Source organism: Dasypus novemcinctus, chromosome 3 (genome assembly GCF_030445035.2).
Source record: "Dasypus novemcinctus isolate mDasNov1 chromosome 3, mDasNov1.1.hap2, whole genome shotgun sequence".
In the NCBI taxonomy this organism is placed as follows: domain Eukaryota; kingdom Metazoa; phylum Chordata; class Mammalia; order Cingulata; family Dasypodidae; genus Dasypus; species Dasypus novemcinctus.
Genome location: NC_080675.1, coordinates 167,146,608 through 167,160,748, shown reverse-complemented (window position 1 = coordinate 167,160,748; position 14,141 = coordinate 167,146,608). Strand labels below are relative to the sequence as shown.

Here is a 14,141-nt window from a genome sequence, read left to right as displayed (position 1 = left end):
GTGGTAAGATCGGGCCGTGTGACCCCGCCGGCCAGCACGCGTGGGCTTGGGCAGGGACGGGCAGGGATGGCCCAAGCAGCATGATCGTGCTAGTGTGCAGCTTCTTTGCTTCCTCACCAAGGGAGGAGAGAGGGAGAGCAGTGCAGTTGGACACATTTTAAGTTTTCATTGCATGAAATTGCTTCCTGCCTTTACTTAATTAGAAAATTGGTTCAAGGCAGGGAGTAGGGAGAGTTACAGATTTTTTAAAATGAAAAAGACTACCTTTTTTTTTTTTTGCCTCATGCCCAGCCGGAAGAAGATGTCACAGGCTTTTAGGGGGCAGGAAGCTGGAACGTGATTTGCTTTGGGCCACTTATCCTTCAGGAATGTGGTTTTGGCTGCCTGTTGGCTGAACCTCGTTTCCACAACCGTGAAGTGGGGTCTTCCGTCAGGCCTTTGGCTGGACTTCAGGTGCTTCGGTTCCCCCCAGTCCCAGGTCAGGGGATACGTGGGGGACAGCCCAGGGCAGTGCCGGGAGGTCCCTGAGCTCAGTTTCCCAGCTGCTTTGCTTGAGGCCAAGCCGGATTGTTTGAGCAGTCAGCGTTTCCTGCTGTCCCAGGCCTTTGTCTTGGCTTCCTGTCAGGACCTCGAAACCTAGCAGGACACCCTGTGGGCTGAGGCAGCCCAGCCTCCGAGCCCTCGCTTGTCCCAGCCAAGCAGAAAGGCCTCCAGAGACCCCCGGACGTGGAGAACTTGTCTACACTGAGCACTGGGCCACGTCGGTGGCTCCTGGGCCCATTCCAAGGGCCAGCGGGTCCAGCACTGCTGGGGACCCAGCTGGGGAGAAGCGCTGGGAGCAGAGGGATGTGTAAGGCTCGGTGCGGGTGTGCGCACCAGTTGTCTCGTGGGCTCCGCAGAGGACCCTGCAGGGAGCAGAGACCCCGTGGCCGGCAGAGGGTCAGGACGGGGCTTCCTGCCCCCCCAGCCTTGGCTTCGCAGTGACCCGTGGGCTAACAGGCCCCCAGGGCTGCTCTGAGGGCAGAAGGGCCCCCCGTGGGCTCGGCGGCCTCCCCTCGTGCTCACCCCAGGCCGAGGATGTTTGGTTCCAGAGCTGGGCCAAAGCGACGCGCACAAACCAGGGGGGTGAAACCCGGCTTCCATGGATAGGTGGTGGGCAGAATGCGAGAGGGGCTTGGCCTCCTTGAGCAGAGAGGACGGCCGGGAAGGGGTGGAGGGAGCAGCTGCCAGGACAGGCCGGTCCGCCCCTCGGGTGCGGCACACTCACCGCGGCCTCCGTCTCCTGCAGGTGGGCTCACCATGTCAGTCAGCGTCCACGAGACGCGCAAGTCGCGGGGCAGCACGGGCTCCATGAACATCACGCTCTTCCACAAGGCCTCGCACCCCGACTGTGTGCTGGCCCACCTCAACACGCTGCGCAAGCACCGCATGTTCACCGACGTCACGCTCTGGGCCGGCGACCGCGCCTTCCCCTGCCACCGCGCCGTGCTGGCCGCCTCCAGCCGCTACTTCGAGGCCATGTTCAGCCACGGGCTACGGGAGAGCCGGGATGACACGGTCAACTTCCAGGACAACCTGCACCCCGAGGTGCTGGAGCTGCTGCTGGACTTCGCCTACTCCTCGCGCATCGTCATCAACGAGGAGAACGCCGAGTCGCTGCTGGAGGCGGGCGACATGCTGCAGTTCCACGACGTGCGTGACGCCGCCGCTGAGTTCCTGGAGAAGAACCTCTTCCCCTCCAACTGCCTGGGCATGATGCTGCTGTCGGACGCCCACCAGTGCCGCCGGCTGTACGAGCTCGCCTGGCGCATGTGCCTGGTGCACTTTGAGGCCGTGCGGCAGAGCGAGGACTTCAACAGCCTGTCCAGGGACACCCTGCTGGACCTCATCTCGAGCGACGAGCTGGAGGCCGAGGACGAGCGGGTGGTCCTGGAGGCCGTCCTGCAGTGGGTCAGGCACGACCCCGAGCAGCGCCAGGCCCACCTGCCCGAGCTGCTCCGCAGCGTGCGGCTGGCCCTGCTGCCGTCTGACAGCCTGAGGGAGGCCGTTGCCAGCCAGGCCCTCCTGGGGGCGGATGAGCACACCAAGCTCATCGTCGACGAGGCCCTGCGCTGCAAGGCCAGGATCCTGCAGAACGATGGGGTGGTGACCAGCCCCTGCGCCCGGCCCCGCAAAGCCGGCCACACGCTGCTCATCCTAGGCGGCCAGACCTTCATGTGCGACAAGATCTACCAGGTGGACCACCAGGCCAAGGAGATCATCCCCAAGGCGGACCTGCCCAGCCCCCGGAAGGAGTTCAGCGCCTCGGCCATCGGCTGCAAGGTCTACGTGACGGGGGGCCGGGGCTCCGAGAATGGCGTCTCCAAAGACGTCTGGGTGTACGACACGGTGCACGAGGAGTGGGCCAAGGCCGCGCCCATGCTGATCGCCCGCTTCGGCCACGGCTCGGCCGAGCTGGAGAACTGCCTCTACGTGGTCGGCGGCCACACCTCCCTGGCCGGTGTCTTCCCCGCCTCGCCCTCCGTGTCCTTGAAGCAGGTGGAGAAGTACGACCCCGGGGCCAACAAGTGGATGATGGTGGCCCCGCTGCGGGACGGCGTCAGCAATGCAGCGGTGGTGAGTGCCAAGCTGAAGCTCTTCGTCTTCGGCGGGACCAGCATCCACCGGGACATGGTGTCCAAGGTCCAGTGCTACGACCCCGCGGACAACCGCTGGACCATCAAGGCGGAGTGCCCCCAGCCGTGGCGGTACACGGCGGCCGCCGTGCTGGGCAGCCAGATCTTCATCATGGGCGGTGACACCGAGTTCACCGCCGCCTCGGCCTACCGCTTCGACTGCGAGTCCAACCAGTGGACGCGCATCGGCGACATGACCGCCAAGCGCATGTCCTGCCATGCCCTGGCCTCGGGCAACAAGCTCTACGTGGTGGGCGGCTACTTTGGGACCCAGCGGTGCAAGACGCTGGACTGCTACGACCCCACCTCGGACACGTGGAACTGCGTCACCACCGTGCCCTACTCGCTCATCCCCACGGCCTTCGTCAGCACCTGGAAGCACCTGCCCGCCTGAGGAGCCCCGTGGGCCTTGGCCAGGTGAGGCCGGTGGGAATGCGCGGCCCCTTTGTCCCCCGTCCCCTGGGGAAGGTTGGCGCCTCTTCCAGAGAAGGCTGGGTGGGGTGGCAGGGGGCCGGCATGCCCTGGGGCCACAACCAGGCTCTGTGTCTCGCAGGTGACGTTGAGCAAGTCCTTAGCCTCTTCCCCAGCGCCACTGCAGGTGCTTGCCACCGGGGCACCGCTGAGAAATTCGGCAGCCCAGAAGGTCGAGGAGTGGGGCCCAGGAGGGGGTGGCAGCCCCCGGTGACCCCTGGTGCAGCCATGTCGTGGGGTTCTCAGGAGACAGAGTGAGGCGAGGGGAGCAGGGTCCCGAAGGGGGGCGGGAATCACTGTGGAAGTGGGGGGGGCGGATTTGAATCCTGCCTCTCTCGGAGCTCACCATGTGCTCACCAGTGTGCAGCGTTCCCTCCTTGCAGTGTGGCGCCCAGGGGAGCGGAGGGGTCCTGCAGGGGCCTGTGAGAGGCCTTGCTGCAGGGCGTGTCCCTGTTTTACTGTCCTCACCACCATATCATGGGAAAACAGCAATGACAAGTAAAGGCGGTGGCAGCAGATGGGACAGGCGGGTGGGACAGCCAGGCGCTCTGGGGTGGGTGGGGTGGCATGGGCGGAAGCGAAGTGCCTTCAGCCTGGCGCTGCCTTTTCCTGCCCTAGACTGAGGCTGGAGTCAGGGCCCCAGCCCATCTCTGCAGGAGCTCCAGGGGTCGGGGCCCACAAGGCGTGAAGGGCAGGGGGGGTGTCGTCACTAGAGCAGGGTTTGTGTTCTGCACTTGCCCTAGGAAAGGCCAGGAGCTGGGTCCCTGGTCCCATGCCCCATCCCGGCCCCAGCCCCCCTCCCAGGCCTCTCACACCTGCCCACCCCCAGATCTGGTGTTTGCTCCTCCCGGGAACCTGCAGATCATTCTTCCACCAGTGTAGGAGAGGAGGGCAGGAACAGGCCCCCCAGGTCGGAGGCTCCCTCCCCACTGTCCCTGCCTGCGGGGACCCGGTGAGCCCTTTCCTTTTCTGGGGATTCCCACCGATGCCAGGGATTCTGGAAGGGACACAAGCATTGCCTCTGGGCTCTAACTCTTTCTGACTACTTGACCCTGGCCAGGTTACCTGACTCCCCAGAAGCTCAGCTTTCCCATCTGGAAAACAGGAATAATAGCTATATTACTCATAGCTCTGGAAAGAAGAGTTCAAATGAGGTGTCGGTTCAGAGTCGGCTTTCGTAAGAAGGCACAAGGAGGAGGATGGTGGTGCTAACGGTTTGGGCATGCTTTGGGCTGCAAGGGCCTCTCACTGTCCCCCAGTTCAGCCCCTCCCTCTAGAGAGTTGGATCCAGCGCAGTCCTCACTATTCAGGAGGCACCTTCCACGTGCCAGGCGGAGAGCCACGCAGGCCCCATTTCACCTCGTCCTCTCCGGTCCACAGTGCACCTGCTGTCATCAGCCGCAGCTCAGGATGAGCAGTCAGGCACCGTCTAATGGCCCTAGACCAAGCCAGTCTTAGATCCGACTGGAAAGCCGCTCCTGCCTTCTGCCGCCACAGAGCTGTGCTGGGATCTTGCTGCCCCCAGCCAGGGCATCAGTGCGTTTTTAAGCATCCCCAAGCCTGGAGGTTTCCCGAACTCCTGCACCAGCATCCCATCTGCCTCAGAGCTACAAGTTTCTTTTAAGCTTTAGCAGTTGCCTGCATTTCAGCCTTTCCTTCCCATGGGCCCTGGCAACCAGCCAGACCCCCCACCTCCTGTTTCACACTCTGCAAAGCCACTCCTTTGTCCAGGTCCCTGGTCCCTCTTCAAAGTCAGGGGCCTAAGCTAGTGCTCCCTGGATGTATTAGTCAACCAAAGGGGTGCTGATGCAAAATACCAGAAATCTGTTGGGCGTTATAAAGGGATTTATTTGGAGTAGGACCTTACAGAACCAGGACATGAAGCATAAGTTACTTCCCTCACCAAAGTCTATTTGGAGCAAGATGTCTGCCATCGTCTGCAAGGGTTCAGGCTTCCTGGGTTCCTGCGTTCCTGGGGCTTGCTTTTCTCTGGGTTCAAGGTTCCTTCCTTCCTGGGGCTGGCTTCTCTTTCCTCTGTGAGCTTACTTCCCAGGGCTCTAGCTTAAGTCTTCAGCAGTCAAACTCAAACATAAGAAATGCTTGCATCAAAGGCTCCAACTCTGTCCTTTGCCATGCCTTTTATCTGTGAGTCCCCACCCACCAAGGGGTGGGGACTCCATGCCCTAATCATAACTCAGTCATGCCCAGGTACAGATCAGATTACAAACACAATCCAATATTTCATTTTGGAATTCATCAATTACATTAAACTGCTACCCTGTGGAAGCCGGAAGCTGACACCCAGGGGTGCTGGCCCTCCCTGGGCTATAGAGCAGCAGTAGCTCTGGGTCCGCAGCTGGTGTTGCCTGACTCAACAAGCCAAGGCTGGAGCTTCACACAGCGACTGAGCTGAGGAGCCAAACCAGGTTCGGCAGGAGCCTGGGCAGGGGAAGGACAGACGCAGCCCTGCCGCCCCTCCCATGCGTACCCTGAACAGACATCACCAGTCAACCACCGCACCCTCCCTCTGAGCCTGGCCGCGGCCCCAGACCCCCCCCCCCCCAACCCGGGCCAGTGCATCAGCGCCAGCAAGCTCCATGAAACGTATTTTCCATCTAGCAGTGCCTTGCCCAGAGAATGGTTTCTGCTGTGTTCCCCCGCCTCAAGATCACCAGCCCGGACCCTGCCAGGCGGCAGGAATGGACCAGGATTAGGCTCCCGCCAAGACGTTTGTTCTCCCTGGTTCCTACGCACTTTCCCAACCTCCTCTGCCTCCACACCTTGCGTCAGCACAACTTCCTGCCTGCAGCGCCGCGTCTGGCTTCCCACCCTCAGAACTCTTGGCTGCAGCTCTAAGAGGGGCGGGAAGGCTCCTGCGCTCTGCGGCCTTCCCTGGGCACCGGAAGTGACGCCCCCCCGCCGGTCTCCACAGTGCTTGATTTCCTGGCCGCCATTTTGAGCTCGGCCGGCGCTCGCCTCCGTGACGAGTGTGTAGCGTGGGTCCCGCCTCGCATCCTCCCGAGACCGCCTGTCGTGCGGGCTGTTACCACAGTCGTGGCAGCTGAGATTGGGCGAGGTTGGGTCGTTGACAGCAGGTGAACAGCTGGTCGGCGCGGGGGCTGCCGACCCCGACGGGCCACGGACCCCCTGGCGTTCGGATTGTCCAGGTCCCGGGCGTCGAACTCGGACCCCAAGGAGCAGCCGCCCGGCAGTGGGTGGTGGTGGTCACGTTGGAAACGATTCAGGCAAGTTCCAGGGCCAGCCCCCTTGCTCTGGTGACCTGTCAGGGATCTGGGACTTGCGGTGACAATGGCCAGCGGTGGCAGGAGGCCCCTGCCTGGGTCACCCAGTAAGCGTGGATCCAGCACCAGCAGCTCTCCTTTTCTCTTCTCCCCCACTGAGTCTCCCACCTTCCTTCCCGTTTCCATAAAGCCGGATTAGATGCCCCCCATGTCCCTCCCCCAGCCCTGCACCCCTGGCTTGATCCTGCTTCCCAGTGCCCAGTGCAGGCAGCCAGGCCTCCTGGGAGCTCGTCTTCCCCTCACCGCCTTGCTGAGGCCCAGCCACTTTGGGTGCTGGGGGAGGGGGGGTTTACAATCCCAGCTCTGGGAAAGGCTGAGCAGATTAGTCCCTGTGGGGCCCTGTGCCCAGGCACTGCTACAGGAGGGGACCATTTGGCATGATTTGTCCCTGCTTAAAGGAAATTGCTACAGAGGGAAACCCAGAGTCCAGGCTAAAGAGTCCTCCCTGGACCCCATGGGTGGTGCCAGGCCAGGGGGTCCAGGCCTGGCCAGACGCTCCAGGTCTGTCTGTCCCCACCTGCGGCTGTTCCTTCAGCTCACCTCTGCCGTGGCCCAGCCCCACACTGGGACCAGGCGCCTTCCCCACCCTCGATCACTGCAGTTGGTGGGGCAGACCTACACTGGTTCCCCAAAAGCGGCGGGGGCCTCCCATAGCAGGGGGTCCGCTGACTCCCTTTTGCAGGGCAGAGGATTAGCTTTGCATCACAGACTATGAAGTTGGTCCTCCGAGAAGTGTCATGCCCTCAGCCATGCTGCCAAAAAACGGGGGCCAGACTATGTCACTGAGGCCCAGCAGTGGGGGGAAGGGCAGGGGCCAGTGGGCCGGCTCCCAGCTCCCTCTGCCTTCAGGATGTGCAGCCCTTACTCCTCTCAGCCCCTTTCCCCGGATAAATCAGGCTCTTGTCCTTAGTTTGGGGGTGCAGTGTGGCCCTCCCTGATATCAGTGTCTGATGTGCTGGGTCAGGGGCAGGACCAGGCCCGGCCCCTCTTGGGGGATGGCTTTGCAGGTGGCCCAAGCCCAGCGGTCCCTGTTTACAGCATCAGGGTGTTTGGGGACCTGGGGCCCAGTTCCTCGCATGTCAGGAGCTTGGCAGAATTTGGGGACCCAGCTGAGCAAACAGTGACCGCCCTGCCCAGCCCAGCACCTGGGAGTTGGCTGGCTGCCCAGGGAGGAAAGTGAGCCTGAGCACAAACCGCATTTAGAGATTCCCAGTGCTGGCTTAAATCATTGCTATTTCAACGTTACTTACATATGTACAAACTTAAAACGAGGTGTAAGTGCCTTATGTTTGTAGCTCTTACCCAGTGATAAAGCAAACATAAAAGGTAAATGTAACCAGAGCGCCCATGAACTGACTGATGTCTTGCCTCTGCCTCTCGGGCAGGTTACGCACCTTTGCTGAAGAACTCGGCCTGCTTGGGGCTCCCGGTGCCCACCAAGGCTCCCTCCGCCCCTCCTCTCTCCTGGAGCTGCCACGAGACCTTCCTTGCGCAGCTTGGTGCACAGGGCACCATCTGGCCTCCCCTTGTCCCTTGACCCAGATGCACCTCCTTGGCTTGGGGCCACCTCTAAGCCTGCAGCCCTCACTCTGCTCACCAGCAAATGTGGAATCAGGCGCTGAAATTGCAGCGGACGTGCAGGAGCGCCAGCAAAGCCTTTTGGAGAACCAGAGAGCCGGGTTTTGAAAACCCTGTTCCCCCACCCCCAGCCCCTGGGCTTTGGGACGTGCCTCCACTGCTGCCCTGCCCCACCCCACCCCACCCCACCCCAGCCCCTGCCCCTCCTTCACCTGCCATGTTTTTTCTGCTCCTGGGTGAACCTGGTCTGCAGTTGATAGGCCCAGCAGTGGCCACCCTGGCCAGGGCCAGCCATCCTGCACACTCGTCTCCAGCCACAGCCCTACCCGGGCTGGGGTAGGATACTCCCAGCTGTTAGGGTTAGGCTTTAGAAACCATCACACCAGTTGCTTCGGGGTTGCTGGCCACAAAGCCTTTCTCAGGCATTGGATTATTCCATCCTTACCTGGGAGCCGGAGCCCATCTGCACTTTCTCTGTGAAGACACTCCGAGAGAGTGGGCACCGCCTACATCGGGAGCCCACCAGGGCGGCATGAGCCCTGACGCTGTTCACAGGAGGCTCATCTGTTCTGACGTCGTGTCTGGCCACACCTCTGCCTTCCTCCATGAGCCTAGGTCATTTCTGTCTGCTCTCAACCGACTTGCTGGCTTTTATTTAGGTTTTCAAACATGCCACATTCCCGCCTCAGGGCCTTTGCACAGGCCAGTCCTTCTGCCTGGTCTGCTGTTCTTCCTGTCTCTAGCTAACTCCTAGCTGAACGTTTACTTCCTTAGGGAACTTTTTTCCTAAACCTCCTTCCTACACCTTCCACCAAAATAAAACAAAGGTCCTGGTTCTAATCTCTCCATTAACCCTTTATTTTTAAATGTGTAGCACTTCTTACAACGCTTAAGTATTGTCTAGATTTATTTGTACAAATCCACAGTTTCTCCCCCCGGAGACAGTCCGTGGGGCAGTAGCTGTGTTCACACCGCAGCTTAGGTGTGAACTGTCAGGCCGTGTGGCCAAAGAACAATAGCGCTAGATTCTCCCAGGCTTCCGGTCAAGGCTGAGCTCCGGCCCTGACCTGCAGCCCCTTAATTTATTGTTTTGTCCCTGATTGGAACAGTGTGGACACTGACGCTCTCTCATTCTCCTCCTCAGGCTCTGTGTGCTTCTCCCTTCCCCGCGGCCGCCCTCATGTCACAGCGTGGCCTTGACCTGCCGCCAGGGTCAGGCTGGCCCCGGGCCCGTACTCCGAGCGGCCAGAGCCGACTCCACCAGCTCCGGGGGCTGTTCTAAGGTTTAGGCAGGAGAAGAGAAGCTGCGCCCAGTGTCCTGTGCCCCCTGAAGGCCTTCTCAGCTTTGCGGTGGTTTGCGGGGCATGAGGACCTCTGGACCCCCTTGGGGAGAAGAACGCATTCGCAGAGCCAGGAGTTCATCTGTTTCAGCAAGTCCTGGACTGGAGCAGGGAGAGCAGGGTGTTGGGCTGCCCCCCCCAGGGGCAGAGAATAGCCCTGGGCGGGTGGGGGGTAGGCAATTCAGAATGGGGAGGGGCAGCACTGGGGGTGCTCCAGGCTGCACAGTGCTGAAGACACAGCCTTTGAGCCCAGCCACCTTGTCAGGGCTTATATTGTCCCCCACAGGAGTGCCCGGGCCTGGGGGAAATGGTGCACCGGGACTGAAAGCAGAAAGTTGTCGATGGGAAAATCGAAGGATTTTCCAAGGGGCAGAAACCCTGTTGGTTGATAGTGACTTGTGCAGGGCTGCATTCAAGTGGTGCCCAGATCCCTCCAGCTCAACGCGAAGGTCTTGTGGGCCCATCCCCCACACCACCATGTCCCAACCTATTCCCAGTGGCTGACAGCCCTCTCAGCCGCTGCACCCCCTGGCCATGCTTCAGAGAGGCTTCCGCCCTGGCATGGGCCACGGATGCTTGGTGCCCAGCCACACCGGAGCTGAGATTAGCTGGCAGGCCTTAAGGCCCTGGGGTGGCTGGGAATCAACAGTCTCCAGGCGCTGGACAGGGGTTGCCCTTGGGGCAATCTCAGCACCTCACAACCCTACCACCCAACAAGCCAACCCCTGCCAACAGCACCCGGGGCTCCTGCAGGCAAGACCCAGGGCAGATGACGGGCCGGGGACAGCAGATCCCACCAGGGCTGGATGCGCCTCAGCATCCGGTGACAGACCCATCGCCCCGGTCCCCACCCCCTGGCCCACCCGCGGTCCTCCCCTGTGTCTTGGTCTTCCAGCTGCCAGGACTGGGTCAGGTCCCTCTTTGCTCCCTTCCCTGAGATCAGAGAACTAAGATGGTCCCAAGGAAACCACCAGACACTAGTTCATTTTTTCACCTCCTGGGTTCTTGGGGGTCCCTCGGTGTGTAACCAGCACCCAAGGCTCCTGCAGTGGCCACCCTGACACCTAGTGTTAGAGTTCCGGGGCTCATACCCAACTCGCCCCAGTGCCCCATTTGCGGGGAGCAAGGAGGTACTATATGTTCTCCACCTGTGCATCCCAAGCGGCCACCTTTTGTGTAACGCTGCTTGCCTGGGTAAGGAGCATCGCCTCCCAGGGAGCCGCGTGACAAACCAGTGCTGTTCCAGTTCCAGCCTGCCCCTTCCTGGGGCCCCGCACCTCTGCGCCAGCCTTGTTGGCTTCCTCCAGGCTGCCCGTGGCCACTTGGGAAGGAACGGAAAATAGAAGGCTGATCTCCGGGCTCCGCAGACCCCATGCCCCGGCCCAGCCACTCTCTGCCGCCAGTGCTTCCTCTCAGCCGCCCAAAGCCCCTCGGCTCTGGCCCCAGGGCTGCGCTGCAGAGAACTCCAGGAGGCCCAAGGCATACGCGGTGGGGGAAGCTGCGTGGGAAGCTGACCTGCCCGTGGCCTGTTCGAATAGCCCAGTGGAGAGAAGCACACGTCTGCACACAGCACAAAGGACCTCGCGGTGGTGCTCTCCTGAAAGATGTATTGCTTTCATCAGTTTTTAACTTAATAAAAGTTGTGAAAGTTCTTTGCCTCCTTTGGGCGCTGGTACCAGTCTTGAGGGAGGAAGGCGTGAGCAGGCTCCGATTTCTGCCCCTCCAGCAGCCAGAGCTCAAAATCCATCCTAGCAGAGTGTCCAGGGAGGTGGCGGTGGGGGCCGGCAGCCAGCCCTCCCCAGAGACCCCCGGCCACTAGGTGGAGACCGAACTTCTCTTTCCTCAAATGATTTCAGCTGCAGAAGCCTTTCCATTGATTTGCATGAGAGTAATCCTCTGGAGACCCTGAGCACCAAGTTCTAAATGGAAAATAATTCCATTCATTTCAATAGGCGAGACATTTATTCACCATGAGCCCCTGGTTGACACTCATTTGTGCAAAAATAACCAATACATCATTTAAGGTGGGCCTAACTTCTTAAGTAGTTGACATTTGCTGTCCTACTACAACCTGACAAAACAGTTTCCCCTTTATTAATTAAACATAATGCTGTGTTTGCCTGCCCTTGTTAAGCTTTTTTGTAGCTACTAGGAACTAAAACTGCCTACAGGAAAAACAGGCTCACATCTTGCTTTTAAGGCAGGGGTTCTTAACAAGGGGTCCGTGAGCTTGAATTGAAAATAAAAAATAAAAGTCATTCTCGTGGGACCGTTTTCGTGTGGATGTGATATGTTCATTAAATAAACAGGGTAGTTTGGACTTTCAGGGGTCTGTGGTTTTTCACCTGACTGGCAAAGGGGTCTGTGGAACAAAATAAGGTTAAGAATCCCAGCTTTAAGGCACCCCCCCCCCCGCCACCCCCCCCCAGCGACGTGGGAGAGCTACAGGAGAGCATAAAAGCCGGCCAGCCTGGGAGGCACGTCCTGTTCTGACCTCAGCCACTGCCCAGGGGTCTGTTCTTGGTGCGGCCGGTCACCAAGATCCACATTGGGCTTTAGAAGTGTGAAGAGCTGCCTCAAGTGCTGAGATAGGGGTTGAATTCTCATCACCAAAAGGAATGGTGGATCTTCAAAGTGTGTGTGTAAAACCTCCCAGAGCCAAGGTGCCCTCTCACCTCCCATTATGACCCTGCAGGAGGTAGGGGCTGGGAGGGACAGGCCAGTTCTGCCCCAGTGCGGACCTCCTCTCTGCGCAGGTCCTGGTGCTGGACACTGTTAGAAGCCAGGGGTTGGACTCCCATCAGCTGTAAAAACTGCCAAAACGGTAAGGTAGACGTGTTGCATTTGTACAGCAACAATCTGCGTTCGCGCAATCAAGGCCAATGAAGGCGCCCAGGTTGGCCCAGGCTCCTTCTGTCTTGTTGCTCTGATATATTCATTGCAAGGCTTCCATTCTTTATCTCTCTGTCTCACGTGTCCACCCCAGCTCCTGCCATCTCATCTACATTCCGGATGAGGAAGGGGAGGAGCAGAAGGGATGGACAAGCCCTTTTAAGGGCATGATCCAGAAGTTGCAAGCATGACTTCTGCACACCTCCCGGGGCTAGAATTTGGCCACATCCATAGCAGCTACAAGGGAGGCTGGGAAGGGCCCAGCTAAACTCAGGTGTGGCAAGAAATAGTGAAGGAGAGATGGGTGCTGAGGGCCTAGTGACAGCCTCTGCCCACCTGCCCACTTGGTCTGGGGACAGCTTGCTTACACTGACTGATGACCCCCTGCCTTTCCCTTTGGGAGTCATCCACAGACCTGCGTCCCTTCCAGAGCCGGTCGAGTGTGCCGTGTGCGCTAGCATAGCTCCTGTGGGCTGCTGCCCGCTCACCCGGCGCTTTGCAAAATTGCCTCACTTAGTCCTCTTAACCCCATGAGGGAGGCGTTCTTGTCCCCTTCCTACTAAGGAGGTAGGAGCAGGCCTGGGGAGGTCCAAGGACTGCCCAGCGTCTCACACTTGCAGCAGGACGAGACATCGTGGCATCTGGAGCCAGGCCACATGGGTGGATGCACTCTCAAACGTGTGAGCTTGAATAAATCATTTTTCTTTGCACCTCCGTTTCCCCATCTCTAATGTGGGCTTTACAATGGCAGGTCTAACAAGGAACTGAGATTAATGTATTTCACAAGGCACCAGAAACCATACCTGACCCCGAGGCGACCCTGGATGTTGGCAAGAATGGCCACCATTCCTGCAGGGGTGGAACCAGAGTTTGAAGCAGCCTGTTTACTGCAGGATCAGCAGAGATAGTTCCAAGGTATTTGGCCACCTAAGGGCTGTACTCCGGAAGAGAGAAGGAGCCCACCCACCAGTGATGGGGGCAAGGAGTCCCTGGGAACCTCAGTCCCACGATGACCAAGAGTGGCCTCGTGGGTCCGGGGCCTGGTTCAGGGAGAGGGCAGGTCCCTCAGGCTTCAGCATCTGGGGGGCCCTGCCCGGGCATGCCATGGTTCCAGGGCTGGGCAAGGAGGGCTGGCTCCTCAGCGAGGCTCCCGGCATTCACAGGGCCCTTCCCCAGCCAGGAGCTGGTGAGACCGCAAGCCCAGGCCCATCAGCCCCAACGGCTCGTGGCAACCGTCCCTCGCTCAGCACCCAAAGCTGCAAGTCATCCAATAGAAAAAGAAGGGCTCTTTGAAGAAGCAATTGTCTTTAATGAGTGTGGCTTGGAAAGGGCCCCTGCGGGTTCTTCTGGGTCATTCAGTGGGTTTTGCACAGTTAGATGCTTCCAGGGGAGCGGCTGTAGCTCAGTGGCTGAGTGCCTGCTTCCCATGCATGAGGTCCTGGGTTCAAGCCCCCGTACTTCTTTAAAAAAGAAGCTTCCAAACGCTATCATGTCCCAATCCCAGCTGCCGCCCTCCTCCTCAAGTCTCTCTTGCCCCAGCTTCTCCAACTTTGGGATGTGGCTCTGCCTCATCAATAGTCAAGAAATGGTCTGGAGAGGCCACGGGATTCTTAGCTTGAGGTCAAGGATCAAACCCCAGGGGTCTCTGCCCTTGGATGGCAGAAAACCTTTACTTTCGTTAACCACTAACTGGTCAGAATGGAGGCACGCATCTATTGGTAGCAGCAGCACCTATAGTTTTGTGGATATTCTGATAAAACATTATACAGATAATTTCCTCTGACAGTACAGTCACTGTAGATCTCTTAAAATAGTATTTATGTTAATTATTCTCCAAATTACACTAATTATTAGAGCAGCCACTATACCATGTTACTTAATAT

General features: G+C 59.2%; 1 protein-coding gene across 3 annotated transcripts in view; it reads left to right on the top strand.

The window, feature by feature from the left end:
- Nucleotides 1–11,693, top strand: part of KLHL25 (kelch like family member 25) — a 41,250-nt gene extending 29,557 nt beyond the window's left edge. For 2 of the 3 annotated variants that reach the window (XM_004468085.3, XM_004468084.3), the window contains exons 2-3: nucleotides 1,289–3,092; nucleotides 9,171–11,693. In XM_004468085.3, coding sequence (XP_004468142.1) covers nucleotides 1,300–3,069 — 1,770 coding nt within the window. In that variant the 5' untranslated portion in view covers nucleotides 1,289–1,299 and the 3' untranslated portion in view covers nucleotides 3,070–3,092; nucleotides 9,171–11,693. Of the gene's footprint in view, nucleotides 1–1,288; nucleotides 3,093–5,768 lie in introns of all 3 variants that reach the window. The other variant, XM_058294656.1, reaches the window with a different exon arrangement.
- Nucleotides 11,694–14,141: the final 2,448 nt, after the last annotated feature.